Source organism: Mesocricetus auratus, unplaced genomic scaffold (assembly GCF_017639785.1).
Source record: "Mesocricetus auratus isolate SY011 unplaced genomic scaffold, BCM_Maur_2.0 contig_11966_pilon_obj, whole genome shotgun sequence".
NCBI lineage: Eukaryota > Metazoa > Chordata > Mammalia > Rodentia > Cricetidae > Mesocricetus > Mesocricetus auratus.
Genome location: NW_024432538.1, coordinates 15,505 through 31,307, shown reverse-complemented (window position 1 = coordinate 31,307; position 15,803 = coordinate 15,505). Strand labels below are relative to the sequence as shown.

The following is a 15,803-nucleotide window of genomic DNA, read 5'->3' as shown; positions in this document are numbered from 1 at the left end:
GCACAGGGGACAGAGGTAAGAACTAGACTATGTAGTCTGTCCACCCGTGTCAATTATTCCTCCTATGAAGTAGCCCCAGCAAGCCACTTTTCTGCCGCAGACCGCGATTCCCCTTGGCTAACAGACAGTATCTTTGTCTCCTCTCCCTTCGCCATCCTATAATGTAAGTCAGTGTTCCCTCACACTCCTCTCCCGACAGTCACCACATGGAGGTTTGGGATCCTCCTGACCTGTAGGCCACTTTGACACATTAGTGTCTGCCAGACTCGCCACACTTGGATGGGACCTCTGTATGCTCCTGGGTACCCTCCAAACCACACTTGCATTATCTTCCTGAGAGGTCCCAGGCAAGGACACATGGCAAATGCCCTCTGCTCCCCAGTGATTGCCTAAGCCTGATCACAAATACGTAGTGATTATTTTAACCTTATAGTCTTGGGGATTCTATGTTTATCTTGAGCTTCACAAAACCCAGTTCAGTGCCTCCAAACTGTCCAGCTCCAGATTCTGCCATATACCCAACCCACTGAAAGAAGTCTTTGTGGGGTCTGAAATGTCACATGGGTCTGCTGTTGCTTCTAACTCACGCCACAAAGGCAAGGTAGGGCTCTGAATGGGAACCGCTGCAATCAAGGTCTATCTCTGCTACACAGACCCAGTCACCTCATCTTTCCTCACCTCAGGATCCTCGCCTACAAGCAGGGCTTATGGCCAGGTATCTGAATGGCTCAGCAAGCTCCTGGCATTGGCAAGTAAACAACTGAAGGAAGCCAGTATGAGAAAAGAACTCCTTACTGCCATTTACCACCTGGTAACCTCCAGCGCGGGCTTTTACCTCTCTGGTCTCTCCAGGTGGCTGGGGAGGGTTAATGGGGACACTCTGCACAAAACACTCAGCACTATTCCTGGCATAGTCTGGGCACTAAGAGCCTGGTTGCTGTGTGAACTGCTGCTCCCAAGGCCGTGCTGGAAGATGAGGCTAAGGAACAACCCAGGAGTCACCTGTTCCAACTGGGTCAGACGGAGTTGAGTACCAGTTGTTGCCATGGCACTCAACACACTGGAAAACACCAGCCAGGAAGGCGGGTGTTGTGGGGGTGGGGTCTAGGGCTGTTGTCAGCCTGACACCACCCATGCTGCCAACAGCCCATCAAGAGATCCAGATGTCCCTGGGGTTGGGAAGATGTGCTGCCACATCTAGGCCCAGGATCTAAGCAGGTCCAGTCACCTCGGTCCCTACCCCAACTTATAAACAACAGGGTCATAGTAGTGGAGGGGTGGTCCAGGCTCCTGGGCTACAGGATCAATGTGGGAGGGGTGTGGTAGAGGGAATACCAACCTAAGAACCCCTACCTCCTGGGTAAAAGCCCACAAAAGCCAAAGTCACTTCAAAGTGGCTCAGGTTCCAACATCACTGCTCTCTGCAGCTACAGCTGCAGGACCCAGGTATCCAGTATCTAAGTGCTCAGCCTTGGGCCTCAATGCCAGTTCCTCTTTAGCAACACAGACACACACACACACACACACAGACACACACACACACACACACACACACACACACACACACACACACACACGAGGCTTTATCCAGGATGGGAACTGGGAAAGGCTGCCTAGGCCCAGCTGGGCTCAGAGAATCTGTGGTCTTCTGCCAGGAGGAAGAAGGGGAAACAGAGGTGAAATCCAGAGCCATGTGTGCTAAGTCCCGGAACTTTCCAGACTTTCCAGGATGTGGGGGCAGGTCGGGGCAAGGGAAAAGCTGGCAGGTAGGGTCACAGTGGCTAGCTAAGGATCTAGGCAGACAGGTGGGAACTGCAGCATGCGCTTAGTACAAACTCCTTGGTGCTGTGCCCACTGCCCAGTTCACAAAGAGGACCTCTGCGGATTAAGAGATGCCGTCCAGTGTTCCCCCACCCCCTGGTCAATGACCTGGGGCTGGGGGAGCTGGGGCCTGGGCCTCTTACAATACAGCAGCTACTGTAGCAACTTCCCTGGTCAGACATGGTGCACGCTCCATCCCCCTCACAATGAAAGGGGGGCATTACTTCCCCATTTTACAAAAGAGGAAACTGAGGCTCAGAGGCACAAGGTAGCAGTTAAAGCCACTTTCTCTGAGTCTCTATTCTCACCCCTGTAAAATGCTCCCCAGAACCCCACCTCTGCTGCTTCACGGCACGGTCAAGAGGCTAAGAGGTGTTAGTAAAACGGCAGGCAGGCAGAGCACCAGGAACTGCTGGCTCTTGAGGTAAGGGGGTCAGGGAGACTGGGTAATTCACCCAAAGCCCGAAAGTGCCTGACTCCAGGCCCATCTCTGAGCACAACCCTCTGACACTGTGCCGTCAGGCAAGGGCAGCTGTAGGGATGACAGGCATCACAGGCTGCAGACTGTAGCTACCCCCACCACAAAGGGCGCCCCTTGTCCAAATTCCTCAGATAAGCAGCTCCGGGCAGAACAGGAGCCCAGTGCATAGAACAGGCACTTCATGCCAGGCGGTGGTGGTGCACGATTTTAATCCCAGCACTCGGGAGGCAGAGGCAGGCGGATCTCTGAGTTCAAGGCCGGGCTGGACCGACAGCCTACAATACAGAGAAACCCTGTCTCGTAAAAAAAAAAAAAAAAAAAAAAAAAAAAAGAACAGGCACACAGGCACTTCACTCTATCCACACAAATTCCAAAATCTGAATCAGGTCACATAGCTTCTGTTCTCCCAGCAGATTCACCCAACAGGTCTCCTGACAGTTTGACAACTGTCTCATTCAAGGTCCCTGGCAACCATTTACTTCCTCTTTCTGGGGCCCATTATCCCAACCAGTAAAACACACCTCTGAGAGCTCAGAATAGTGAGACATCTCCAACTAACTAAGCCCACAAAGCCTAAGGAACAAAGGACAGACTAGGTAAGAGAAGGAGAGCATCCCAGGCCCAGGCTCAGGCGCTGTATTGTGGGCCTACCTACTGCAATTTTTCCCCCATAACTCTGATGGAGAAACCTGTGTGTCCACTGTGCACAAGAGGGAACAGGAAGCCAGAAGGAGTCAGAACTTGACTCCCCTTCCTCATCAGCTGGACTCCAAGGACCTCAGCAGGCTTGCTAGGACTGTGTGACCCTAGTGAGATCAATCTGCAAAGGGTGGACCAAGAACTCGGGTCTCATTCAGAAATAAGCTGGGAAACTGGACCTACCAGGATGGTGAGGGACACAAAACCAAGCTGGAGGTCTTTCACAGAGGAAGGCAGTCTTCTGGCAAGGACATTTGCAAGGCAAAGCAGCCCAGCTTCAGCCAGTGGAGGGCAGTCACTCAGAGGGGGTTGGGCAACCCAAAATCCAGGCACCACCCTCAATCAGATCCAGGGAGTGCCTGGAACTGGGTTTCCCCGGCGTGGGGAGAATGCCAGAAAACCTGTGGCTGGCCTAAGCTCTCAATCATATGACAGCCACAGGGGCCCGCTTGGTGGTAAGGTGGCCGAGGGCACCCTACTTACTCCCTCTCAAAGTGCAAATTTCATTCAGCCCTCTCCACGCAGGTTTGCAAAACGGATGACCTGGAGAATGCACGCAGGGCCCTAAAAAGTTTCTGGCTGGTAACCTGCTGATTAAGTGCCTGGCACAGTGCCAGCTCACTCGGCCCCAAGTACTGCCTGGAGCAAATCTTTCCCCAGACACGTATAACGCCCGGAAGTCCCTTGCCATCCCGACCTGAGGTTTCCACATTTACCAAGATCTCACTCACCATCGATCCCCGCCCCGACCCCCACACCCTCCCCTGCAAACGCAAAAGCCCCAAAGCCTACCTGGACGACAAACTGACAAAATCCCCGCCATCCAGCAGCCTGACTTTGCAAAAGAGGACCCCGTTCACGAAGGGGACCACAGTCAGCTCCTCCAGGGTGAAAGTGGTTTGGAATTTGAATTTCTTCTTCTTCATCAAAAAAGCCATGAGCCCACAGCCCATCCTGCATCATTTGGGTTACTTTGTGAAAATCATGTGTGTTATCGATTTCAACCAGGCCCACTCGGTTCTTCCTGTCTCTAACTCCACGCCACAAGTGGTTGAAGTGGCCCACTGAGGCAACCGCCCTGTTTACAACCTCCAGGGAAGGGGCCGGGATCTGATGGGAAGAGGCACAGAAAACAAAGCAGGCATGAGGTGTCTCTGAGGGGAAGGGTGCAGGTTCAAATGCTAACTCCCCTAATTGGGAATCTCCCCTTGGTCTTTCTCTGCTTCACCTTTGTTGGTCATAAAACACAGGGGTAAATAGCCAGGCGTCGGTGGTGCATGCCTTTAATCCCAGCACTCGGGAGGCAGAGGCAGACGGAATTCTGTGAGTTCGAGACCAGCCTGGTCTACAGAGCGAGTTCCAGGATAGCCTCCAAAACAATACAGAGAAACCCTGTCTCACAAAAACAAACAAAAAACCAAACAAACCCCCTCCCCCAAAACATAGGGATAATGCTGTAGCCACTCCCCAGGCATTGAGAGGCCACAGAGCACCTGGCACGTGGTATTGAAATAGAGTGTAGACAAAGCAAGCCTTCTTTCTTTTTTCACTTTTTAATTTTTTTCCATGTCTTTGGCATTATGTATATTGAACCCTTTCATTTCCCATCCTGCACCCACTCCAGAGCATGCCTTCTGTACTCAAGTCCAGCTGAGTCTGACTCGCTCTAGGAGCCTACCTGACATTAGGTCACTAGGGGGCCTTATTTTTCCTCTGTAACATGGTATCTCCCACTGTGGAGTCTGAGCTGCCTTCAGAGGAAGCCTAGCCGGCAATTGCTAGGAAGCTAGGAGGAGGTTCAGTGACCTCTATTCTCACCTCTGTGTTGTGTTGTTCTGTGCCAGCAAGAGGGGTCAAAGGGATGCTGAAATCAGACTAGTTGACCCATTACTACTGGAGACCCATCATGTGCTCAAAGCTAAGTAAGTGCTTGGGCTCCTAACAGCCATATGGAAGAGCTTTTCATCCCCATTTTCCTGATGAGGAAACTGAGGAAGACCTGGGAGGCGGGAGACACCCACCTGATAATCATCCCCTTCATACCTGCGCCCAGGTGGGGCCTGTCCTGGTCTTTCCAGAGCAGAGTCCCACCCTGATGAGATGGGGGCGTGTCCACGCCTCTGGCCAAGAGGAAGGCGGGACCTGCTCACTCACCCTTCTCTCTTCTGTCCCTGCTCCATCTGGGCACCTACCTCGTGGGGCTCAGGGCTTGGAGCGGCCATCGCCCCCAGCTGCTGTTTCTCTGGCTTTGGCTGTGTCTCCGAGGCCCCATCGCAGGAAACAGGCTCCACCTTTGGCCCACGACCGGCCAATCTCCTTTTTTTGTTCGATGTTAAGCTGTGTCTGCTAACGGGGCACTGGACTTTTCCCTCAGGTCCTGCCTCCGGGGTTGCAGCATCCTCAGGACCCTGGACCTGGCCGGGAGGGGCCGTTGAGCATTGGCCGTGGTACTGGTGGATAGAATTACTGGACAGGGTTGCTCCCGAACTGCCGGCGGGGCTCTGGTGTTTGCCTGCGGGCTCCACCTCCGTTTTTTCAGTATCCTCCCAACCCTGGCTGTAGGTGGACGGGGCCACTGTGCATCTTTTGTGGTGCCAGAAACAGAACCTTTGCCTGAAGGTTCTTCGGAAGCTGGTCCCGAAGGCAGGTAGCCTAAATCGTCTTGTGTTTGTAGACATTGCTTTTGTCTCTTGGGGTCAGAAACTACAAGCATAGAAAGAAGTGTCTATCACCCACGTCTTACAGAAGTCAGCACACTCTTCCGTGTGATTTGGAGCATCCAGTGGGGGTCAGAGCAGTGTCAGACTCCGGAGATTTCGTAGTGAGCTTGCTGGGGGGACACAGCGGCTAGCCGGATCTTTTAAAAGCATAGACGGGATGGTGCCACCCTTGTACTTTAAGCCTCCAGTGACTTTCCTTGGCAGTGGAACAGAATTCAAACACCTCGCCACAGCCCAGGCCATCTGCCCTCCTCTAGACTCCACACCAAACACCTGCCTGCCCTGAGCCTCAGCCGCCACCTCCAAGTTTCCCACTTGCCTGGCTCCCTAGTAGACGTCCCACTGGACTTTGACTTACCTAGGTCGTTCCTGGGTCCTTTCAAGACAGCAAATGCTGCCCCTCACTCTGCGTCACTTGCCTTTATTCTCACCACCACTGACATGAGTGATTCTCTTGCTTATGTCATTGGTCTATCAATCAGACCTCTTAAAGTGGGAGTGCCACCAGGGCAGGGGCCACAGGGCCCTCAGCTCCCTGCTCAGTGCCCAGCACAAAGTGGTGCTTGAGAAGTATAGATTAGAATGATGGGAGTAGGGGTGCAGAGGGACTTGATGTGTTCCCCACAAGAGACTACAGAGGCTGTAGGAATTAGAGACAGTCCCTATCATGCAGGGCCTTGGGGTAGTGGGAGGGATAACCCAGAGGGGAGCTAGAAGTGAAGATGAGAAAGATGTGGAGATTAGATATGCTGGCTTAAAAAAGTTTATTCATGGGCTGGAGAGATGGCTCAGCGGTTAAGAGCACTGAAGCCCTTCCAAAGGTCCTGAGTTCAATTCCTAGCAACCACATGGTGGCTCACAACCACCTGCAGTTCAATCTGGTGCCCTCTTCTGCCCTGTAGACAATCAGCTAAGGGGAGGAGCAGAAGGGAGGAGGAAATCCTTGCTTTAAACAGCACAGCAACGTCACAGCAAGGAGCTGAGAAGTTAGAGCATTCGCTAGGGGATGCTACCCACCTGTGGCTAACAGGAGGAACTGCAGGCTGGTTGCACTGTAAATGTCTAGCTGAGAACTCAGACGGGTTCGAGTCATTTGGTGTGGGTCTCCACCCACTGATACATGCGACGGGCGTAGCGATCCGGGCTGACCGTGCAGAAGGACTGGCCTGGATAGCGTATCATCTTCCACACCTGCTCCCGCCGTTTTTGACACCCATAGACAGTGGTCAGATCCACCAATCCCAGAAAAGAACGTTGTTCTGGACCGACCAAGACATGAAGGGGGTTGGGAACGTCGGGCAGCAGCTGGCAGTTCTGGCCCTCCGGACCCCCAGATATGGACCTAGGTGTGGGAACACGATACAGCCATTGAGCTACACTAGGAGGCTGAGGACGGAGCGTAGCTGACAGGCAGGCATTGGACATAAGTGGTTGCCGAGTCCTTGAAATATAGCCAGAGTCATAGGAAATATCATGCCCTAATATAAACTGAACCTCAAAGTCAGTACTGAGAGGCTGGGGAGGCTCTTGCAGAGGACTAGAGTTCAGCTCAGAACATGCACCAAGAACGCCTCAAAACTGCTTGTAACCCTGCTCCTCCAACGTCATTTCTGGCCTCCACAGGCAGGGTACTCATGTTCACACACATGTTATTTGCGGGGGGGGGGGTTGAGACAGGGTTTCTCTGTGTAGCCCTGGAACCTGTCCTGGAACTCGCTTTGTAGCCCAGGCTGGTCTCGAACTCACAGAGTTCTGTCTGCCTCTGTACTGGGATTAAAGACATGTGACACCACCATCCGGCTAACCCCACGCATTTTAAAGAGAAGTGTCTCCCTCCTACTGGAACTTGGGAGGATCTGTTCTCGCTGAGCCTATTCGGCGGTCTAAAGGGTAAGTTTCGGGGCCTCGGACTGCGCTTTCCCTGTGGAGCCGGAACCCTGTATCCCTTCCAGAGGGACTCACCTCTCAGAGATGCCGCTGACGGGATAGAAGACGCTCTGCATGAAGTACTTCTGGGGACAGGAGGGGGCAGTGAGGGAAGCGCAGGACCTCACCCTCCAGCAGCCCCCACTGCCGAGCCACCTCGCCTCCACCACACTCACCTTTGCCAGGTTGGCCACCTGCAGACTGTAAATGCCTGAAAGAGGAGAAGGCCTCCAGCTCCACAACCAGGGATCCATGTGACCGCAGTTCCCTGCTCCATCTTCCTCAAGACCCACCTCATACCTGGGCCTGTCACTCCAGTCCCGCCCCCCAGACTCCCTTCTGAATCCCTGCCCCTTCCCAATCAGCGCTGCCCCACCCGGAAACACCAGGCCCAAGTCAAATCTCTTCCATCCTAAGCCAGCCACTCTTTGCCCCGCCCCAGGATCCGCCCTGTTCCCAGACCCCGCCCTCCCCAGGCACTTTGACAGTTAGGACCCGCCCCAAGCCGCTTACCCAACAACCAAGCCAGCAGCGAGTGTGGGTACTGCACCAGATACTGCATGTAGCCGCACAGTTGGGTGAGCAGCACCTGCACTTCGTGACGTGCCTGGGTCTTTACGAAGAAGCGCTGGTCGTGTCTGCGAGTGAGAAAGAGCAGTTACTGTCCAGGCTTGGCGCGAGCAGTTCCAAACGGTCTCTTTCTTCCTGTTAGTTCTTCCGCACTCCATCTTCCTCAAGACCCACCTCATACCTGGGCCTGTCACTTCAGTCCCACCCCCCAGACTCCCTTCTGAATCCCTGCTCCTTCCCAATCAGTGCTGCCCCACCCCCGAAGCACCGGCCCAATCAAATCTCTAACATCCCAAGCCAGCCACGTTGCGCCCCGCCCCAGGATCCGCCCCGTTCCCAGACCCCGCCCTCCCCAGGCACTTTGACAGTTAGGACCAACCCCAACCTTTGACAGTTAGGAACATCCCCAAGCCTCATACCAACCACCCAGCCAGCAGCGAGTGTGGGTACTGCACCAGATACTGCATGTAGCCGCACAGTTGGGTGAGCAGGACCTCCACTTCGTGATGTGTCTGGGTCTTTATGAAGAAGCGCTGGTCATGTCTGCGAGTGAGAAAGAGCAGTTACTGCCCAGGCTTGGCAGGAGCCGTTCAGAACAGTCTCTTTCTTGCCTTTATTTCTTCTGCACTAGGTTGGATGTGTCTGGCCACTGTCTCTCACTTCGTCCCACCTTCACCCGGCCCTGAGTCTATCTGCCCATGGCTGTCCCACCAGCCTGGAACTCAGCCCTCACCCAGCCCCAACCCCTGTTGCAAGCTCACGACAGGAAGAAGCTGGCTTTGCTTTTGGATGTGCTGAGAATTTGAAGGTAGGGGTTACCCTTAGTTCTTGGTCCCGCCTTCATGCGGCCCTGACCCTCTCTGCTCCTGGCTGTCCCGCCAGCCTGGAATGCAGCCTCCAACCAGCCCCATCCCCTGTTGCAAGCTCACGACAGGAAGAAGCTGGCTTTGTTCTTGGACGTGCTGAGGAATTGAAGGTAGGGGTTACCAGGACCCACAGTAGCCTGATAGTCCTCTTCAGTCAGGCCTACTTGTTTCCTCAGGCATGCAAAAGCTGGACCGGCCAGAATTTCGAGCTGGAAGCCCTGTACGGGAGAAAGCAGCCCTAAGGGAATCCATCCACGCGGGTCCAGGCTTATGAAGCTGCGCCTGGTTTGGAAGAGGCAGGACCCAGCAAGGTTCCTGGAACAAGCATCGCTCCCACTCACAGATGAGGAGGAGGGGGCCAAGGCAGACAGTTCTTCCTGGACTCCTTACCTCTTTGTGAACCTGCGTCATAACTTGGGAAACCTCTTCAGAGTTGCAGGTCCCTGCAGGGGTGAATAGAGGGGTTCAGAGAAACGCAGGGTCTGCCATTGCCTACCCAGAGATTGGGAATACAACTCGCAGCTTTGTCCATTACTTTAGCAAACAGGGACCCAACGAGTCTTGTCAGCCAGAGTTGGGCAGTTGGGCTTCTGGCTCACCCAGGGCTGGAGGAAGGATGGACGTGACCTGAGGCAGGGCCCCATGGGTGTGTGTTATCTGGCCACCACTGAGTCTCCAGGACCAGGCTGTGAGTTCAAGCCTGCTACACTTGAACTCTGGAACACTCATCCCAGCAAAAGGAAAGGCCCTTGAAGCCAAGTGATCTGCCAGGGGTAGCCTGGGAGAGCCAGACTGGAGAAGGCTCACTGGGGAAGGTGACCTCTGAGGGGAAATCTGAAGGGAGATGGGTTGGAGAAGCAGGGTCCTCAGCACTGGTAGCCAGGGGCAGGGTGAGAGGGTTCAAGTGTTTGGAGCCAAGAAGTGTGTGGCTGAGACTGGACCACCAGCCGGGCTGCCAACAGTATCTTCAGACTGAAGTCAGTCCCAGTGAGCCACAGGAGAGTTTTTGCAGGTCTAGGGAATTTCTTCCACATACGGTGGTTGGACTGTGTACACGTGTGCACACACAGACAACATACAGGCTCACCAGCCTACTGGATTGCTGAGCTGGCAGTTAGGTGACCCTTTCTGCTGAGCCAGCATGGGCTCCAGCCTGACAGGCTCCAGGGAGGATGGGCTGGGTTAGGCAGGGTGGGGGTGGGGGTCCCTTCTTAGCCATACAAGCAGGCAGGGCCCAGGGCCTCAGCAACCAGGGGGTAGTAACCCCTCTACCCATTATATAGATAGGGGTACTGAGACCTAGGGATAGAGAGGCCCGCCTGAAGCACACACCCACCACCTGAAGCAGGGAGTCGCTCACACCTCCTAGGCTTTCCAGCTTCCCAGCCCAGAAATTCTGCCTCCTGACAATTCCTGCCTCCCTCTTTTTGGTAGGTCTCTTTGACCCCTAGAGTCACAGTGTTAGTGAGACAGATAGCCAGCGGGGTCTCCCTCCCTCTTGGAGTCTGAGGCTCGTGGGATGGACTGGCCATTCACCTTGGGCGGGTTGTCTATGGAGACCTGGGAGGCAGCCCACAGCCCATCATGGATCATTTGGGTCATATTGTGATATTCATGCTTCTAGTCATAGCCACTCCCAGGCATTGAGAGGCCACATAGCACCTGGCACGTGGTATTGAAATAGAGTCTAGACAAAGCATGCCTTCTTCTTCTAACAGCTGTATGGAAGAGCTTTTCTTCCCCATTTTCCTGATGAGGAAACCGAGGAAGACCTGGGAGGCGGGGAGACACCCACCTGATAATCATCCCCTTCATACCTGCGCCCAGGTGGGGCCTGTCCTGGTCTTTCCAGAGCAGAGTCCCACCCTGATGAGATGGGGGCGTGTCCACGCCTCTGGCCAAGAGGAAGGCGGGACCTGCTCACTCACCCTTCTCTCTTCTGTCCCTGCTCCATCTGGGCACCTACCTCGTGGGGCTCAGGGCTTGGAGCGGCCATCACCCCCAACTGTTGTTTCTCTGGCTTTGGCTGTGTCTCCGAGGCCCCATCCCAGGAAACAGGCTCCACCTTTCCACTGGGACCAGCCAATCTCCTTTTTTTTTCGATTTAAAGCTGTGTCTGCTATCGGGGCACTGGACTTTTCCCTCAGGTCTTAGCTGCGTTGCTGCAGCATCCTCAGGACTGTGGTCCTGGCCAGAAGGGGCCATTGAGCATTGGCAGGGGTAAGGGAGAATAGAATTACTGGACAGGGTTGCTCTTGAACTGCTGGCGGGGCTCTGGTGTTTGCCTGCGGGCTCCACCTCCGTTGTTGCAGTATCCTCCGAACCCTGTTCATAGTTGGAAAGGGACACTGTGCATCGCTTGTGGTGCCGGAAAGAGAACATTTTTCTCAAAGTCCTTCAGAAGGAAGCTGGTCCCGAAGGCAGGTAGCCTAAATCGTGATCCTTGGATCTTTATAGACATGAGATTGCCTTTGTCTGTCTCTTGGGGTCAGAAACTACAAGCATAGAAAGAAGTGTCTATCACCCACGTCTTACAGAAGTCAGCACACTCTTCCGTGTGATTTGGAGCATCCAGTGGGGGTCAGAGCAGTGTCAGACTCCGGAGATTTCGTAGTGAGCTTGCTGGGGGGACACAGCGGCTAGCCGGATCTTTAAAAAGCATAGACGGGATGGCGCCACCCTTGTACTTTAAGCCTCCAGTGACTTTCCTTGGCAGTGGAACAGAATTCAAACACCTCGCCACAGCCCAGGCCATCTGCCCTCCTCTAGACTCCACACCAAACACCTGCCTGCCCTGAGCCTCAGCCGCCACCTCCAAGTTTCCCACTTGCCTGGCTCCCTAGTAGACGTCCCACTGGACTTTGTTTACCTAGGTCCTTCCTGGGTCCTTTCAAGACAGCAAATGCTGCCCCTCACTCTGCGTCACTTGCCTTTATTCTCACCACCACTGACACGAGGGATTCTCTTGCTTATGTCATTGGTCTATTAATCAGACCTCTTAAAGTGGGAGTGCCACCAGGGCAGGGGCCACAGGGCCCTCAGCTCCCTGCTCAGTGCCCAGCACAAAGTGGTGCTTGAGAAGTATAGATTAGAATGATGGGAGTAGGGGTGCAGAGGGACTTGATGTGTTCCCCACAAGAGACTACAGAGGTGTAGGAATTAGAGACAGTCCCTATCATGCAGGGCCTTGGGGTAGTGGGAGGGATAACCCAGAGGGGAGCTAGAAGTGAAGATGAGAAAGATGTTTAGATTAGATATGCTGGCTTAAAAAAAGTTTATTCATGGGCTGGAGAGATGGCTCAGCGGTTAAGAGCACTGAAGCCCTTCCAAAGGTCCTCAGTTCAATTCCTAGCAACCACATGGTGGCTCACAATCATCTGCAATTCAATCTGGTGCCCTCTTCTGGCATGTGTACAGAACACTGTAATTCTGTATTGTAATAAATATATAAATCTTAAAAATAAATAAAAAAATAAGAGAACAAAAATTTTAATAGTAAATGCGCCAAGGGGAGGAGCAGAAGGGAGGAGGAAATCCTTGCTTTAAACAGCACAGCAACATCACAGCAAGGAGCTGAGAAGTTAGAGCATTCGCTAGGGGATGCTACCCACTTGTGGATAATAGGAGGAACTGCAGGCTGGTTGCACTGGAAATGTCTAGCTGAGAACTCAGAAGGGTTCCAGTCATTTGGTGCGGGTTTCCACCCACTGATACATGGGCCGGGTGTAGAAAGCCGGGCTGATGGTTGAGAAGGACTGGCCTGGATAGTGTATCATCTTCCCCAGCTGTTCCAGAGATGGGCTCGAGTCATTTGGTGTGGGTCTCCACCCACTGATACATGTGACAGGCGTAGTGATCCGGGCTGACGGTGCAGAAGGACTGGCCTGGATAGTGTATCATCTTCCACACCTGCTCCCGCCGTTTTTGACACCCATAGACAGTGGTCAGATCCACCAAACCCAGAAAAGAACGTTGTTCTGGACCGACCAAGACATGAAGGGGGGTTGGGAACGTCGGGCAGCAGCCGACGGTTCTGGCCCTCTGGAACCCCAGATATGGACTTAGGTGTGGGAACACGATACAGCCATTGAGCTACTCTAGGAGGCTGAGCACGGAGCGTAGCTGACAGGCAGGCATTGGACATAAGTGGTTGCCGAGTCCTTGAAATATAGCCAGAGTCATAGGAAATATCATGCCCTAATATAAACTGAACTTCAAAGTCAGTACTGAGAGACTGGGGAGGCTCTTGCAGAGGACTAGAGTTCAGCTCGCAACATGCACCAAGAACACCTCAAAACTGCTTGTAACCCCTGCTCCTCCAACGTCATTTCTGGCCTCCACAGGCAGGGTACTCATGTTCACACACATGTAATTTGCGGGGGGGAGGGTGTTGAGACAGGGTTTCTCTGTATTGTTTTGGAGGCTGTCCTAGAACTCACTCTTGTAGACCAGGCTGGTCTTGAACTCACAGAGATCCGCTTGCCTCTGTCTCGGGAGTGCTGGGATCAAAGGCGTGTGTCACCAACGCCCAGCAGGCTGTGATTTTTTACATATCTGATCTGTAGAAATCTGGTGTGCAGCCCAAGGAGGTTTAAGACCCACAGGTTGAGAACCACTGCTATAGGGCTTTATTCCTAGCCTGAGGGCGGGCTCTTGGAGAATAGACCACCAATGAGAGACAAGACCCACCACAGTACCAACCAATTAAAACATGTGGCAGAAGAGCCTGGGCAGGATTAACCTGGAAGCTGGGGAGGTGTGAGCTTATTGAGAAATATTTCAACATGACTGTCCTGTGCAAACTGGGTCTTGGGAGTGCTCAGCTTGATACATTAGCAGTGGGTAAGAGCTGAGCTGGAGCAACACTGCTCCGTGGATGCCCCTTCACCTCTGATCCAGATGTGGTTGGGCTGTGACTGTGTGTGTGTGTGGGGGGAATCATCGCTCTGAATCCTACTCAAATTCCTCCACCCTCAAGGCCTCTGCTGTAGATGGGGCCGGCATAGAAGCTGCAGAGAGCTGAGGATACCCTTATCTTTTACTTCCCCCAGCTGTGCAATAGATCGATGGGCCTGGGTCTCACTCTAGACCAGGCTGACCTTGCACTCAGAGCTCCACCTGCCTCTGCCCACTCCCCACGCAGTGCTGGGATTAAAGGCCTGCTTTAAGGCCACATCTACCAGGCTTGGCCTCTTAAATGGCCTTTTTGTTCAGCCTAGGGGTGAGCCTTGGGAACTGCTATCAGATTAGAAGCCCTGTCACTTCCCCCACCTGCTCCGAGCTTGCTTGTCACATCTGTCAAGTGAGAAAAGGTTCACGGTCTCAGTGAGGGTCATGGTCAACATGAATAGCGTGCCAGTTACTTCTACACAGGATACAATGATGCCAGTGGTGGGTGATGACTTCAGGGGTCTAGAGATGGAATGACTGGGTAAGAGGGCACAAAACTGGTCGGGTCTTGTCCCTGCTCAGAAACCCCTGGTGACCCCATCTGTCCGGTCAGAAAATAGGCAAAACATCATTAAAAGGCCTTGTCTAGACAGGACTCCTTCAGTTCTGTTCCCCAGCAGCCGTGCTACAACACACACACAAACACACACACTCACACTCTCTCTCTCTCACACACACACACTCTCACACACACATATGCATGCACGCACACACCACACACATAACACCACACACACACACCAAACACACATACACCACACACACATACACCACACACACACATCACACAGTGCTTCCCAGCCTTCAAGCCCATGCCATGCCACCAGAGGGAAGGCAGTCTTATCCCTCACTGCCTACCTTTCCACACCTGTCCTTGCTGTGCGCCTGGAGCCAATGCTCACCTGATGGTGCCGATAATGCTGAACTGGTTCTTTTCATCTTCATGGAGAGGCTGAAAGCCCACCAGGAGGCTGTAGTCCAGCACTCCGTGGCCCCGCAGGAATTCAATGTCCACTTTTATTTGGTGGAGGAACCAGCTCCGCTGGGGTCCTGTGAGAGCACCAGACCCCACCTGAGTCCTCATCGTGTGCTGGCTGCACCTGAGCTTGCCCCAAAAGTGTGGCTGTCATGGCCAATCCCCATCCTGTGAATCACCTTGTACCCCCAGTTGTATAACAGGTGTAAGACTGGAACACGTGTGGAGCAAGAACCCTGTATCCATTCCAGAGGGACTCACCTCTCAGAGATGCGGCTGACAGGTGGTGATGGCTTTAATCCCAGCACTTGGGAGGCAGAGGCAGGCAGATCTCTGAGTTTGAGGCCAGCCTACTCTACAGAGTGAGTTCCCAGACAGTCAGGGCTACACAGAGAAACCCTGTCTCCAAAAACCAAAACCCAAACAAAAGACAATGTTAATCTGAAAAAAAAACAACAAAACAATGTTAATCTGAAAGAAAAAAAACTCTAGAAACAGTGACATATTTGAGGACTGGATTCAGGGCCTTGAGCATGCGAAGACAAATCCTCTGCCACTGGCTACAACAGGGCACTCTGCTGTTTCTCCCAGCATCCCTGATACACAGACTTGTGTTCGGGCAACACCAGTTGTTTCTGGTTCTCCCTTTTCTTCTATTTCCAGGGTCAGACTCACCCTCTCCCCTCACACTAGTACCAACACTAGCTGGACAGTGTGTTCTTCTCAAAGGTCTGGGGCTTCTGTTCTGAGCTTCTAGCTTCTCATGATTTAGACTCTTTGGGCTGTCAGTCCTA

At 53.4% G+C, this 15,803-nt stretch overlaps 2 protein-coding genes across 2 annotated transcripts in view; both read right to left on the bottom strand.

Moving 5' to 3' along the window:
• Positions 1-4,142, bottom strand: part of LOC121138361 (protein FAM102A) — a 31,146-nt gene extending 27,004 nt beyond the window's left edge. Inside the window, exon 1 of the mRNA XM_040741074.1 lies at positions 3,794-4,142. Within this exon, the coding sequence (XP_040597008.1) occupies positions 3,794-3,954 (161 nt within the window). The 5' untranslated portion in view covers positions 3,955-4,142. The remainder of the gene's footprint in view (positions 1-3,793) is intronic.
• On the bottom strand, positions 3,995-15,117 carry LOC121138360 (phosphatidylinositol 4-phosphate 5-kinase-like protein 1). Its single transcript, XM_040741073.1, is given in 14 exon segments — positions 3,995-4,111; positions 6,739-7,269; positions 7,562-7,592; positions 7,684-7,733; positions 7,824-7,858; positions 8,161-8,285; positions 9,147-9,301; positions 9,474-9,502; positions 9,505-9,526; positions 10,620-10,703; positions 10,901-10,951; positions 10,953-10,999; positions 14,377-14,495; positions 14,936-15,117. Coding segments are annotated over 13 exon segments (1,389 nt in total). The 3' UTR covers positions 3,995-4,111; positions 6,739-6,810.
• Between the last annotated feature and the right edge of the window lie 686 nt (positions 15,118-15,803).